Below are 654 nucleotides of genomic sequence, written 5' to 3' on the forward strand. Positions count from 1 at the left end.
ATATCTTCAAGCAGCATGGGTACCACATGGCCAGAGACACTGCCTTGCTGGACGGTGACCACCTGCAGCAGATCGGCATCACCGCCACCGGGCACCGCAAAAGGATCCTGAACTTGGCTCAGCAGACGCGGATGCTCAGTCAATCCCGGAGAGGACTCGCAGCTGAAGGCACCCATTTCCAAGCCACCGAGGTCCTGGATACCCCCGAGGTGGGCAAGGATGCCATGAAAGCAGAGCCAGGAGGGGTTACTGATGCCTTTGGGAAGCAGCAGCACGTCGCTGTGCCCGTCCAAGCATTGCCTTTAGAGAAGGACCCTGCTCCTCCCCTTGTGAAGCCGGTTCCCAAGCCGAGGACGGTTTTCCCTCGCTCAAAGCCAGAGCAGGGTTTAGCACCTGCACCACCAGCACGGACCACGGTGCCAGCACAGGGCCCGGGCAGCGACGGGGTGCCTGCAGCCTTTGTGGTGCTGGAGGGGTTTGTGCCAGGGGAGAGCTCCACAGATTTGGAGAGGCCAGAGCTCAGGTCAGAGCCGTCAACTGGCCCAGGGGCAGCCGTGGCCATGGGCATGGGAGCATCCTGGCTGCGAGCACGGGCGAGCACTCGGGAGGAAACCCAGTCCCCCGCAGCTCCAGATCATGGACTAACCCTGGAGA

The 654-nt window shown here is 62.2% G+C and overlaps 1 protein-coding gene across 1 annotated transcript in view; it reads left to right on the forward strand.

The window, feature by feature from the left end:
- Nucleotides 1-26: 26 nt before the first annotated feature.
- Nucleotides 27-654, forward strand: part of ARAP3 (ArfGAP with RhoGAP domain, ankyrin repeat and PH domain 3) — a 19034-nt gene continuing 18406 nt past the window's right edge. Inside the window, exon 1 of the mRNA XM_009706651.1 lies at nucleotides 27-523. Within this exon, the coding sequence (XP_009704953.1) occupies nucleotides 27-523 (497 nt within the window). The remainder of the gene's footprint in view (nucleotides 524-654) is intronic.

The sequence above is a fragment of the Cariama cristata genome, unplaced genomic scaffold (genome assembly GCF_000690535.1).
Source record: "Cariama cristata isolate BGI_N322 unplaced genomic scaffold, ASM69053v1 scaffold18898, whole genome shotgun sequence".
Taxonomy (NCBI): domain Eukaryota; kingdom Metazoa; phylum Chordata; class Aves; order Cariamiformes; family Cariamidae; genus Cariama; species Cariama cristata.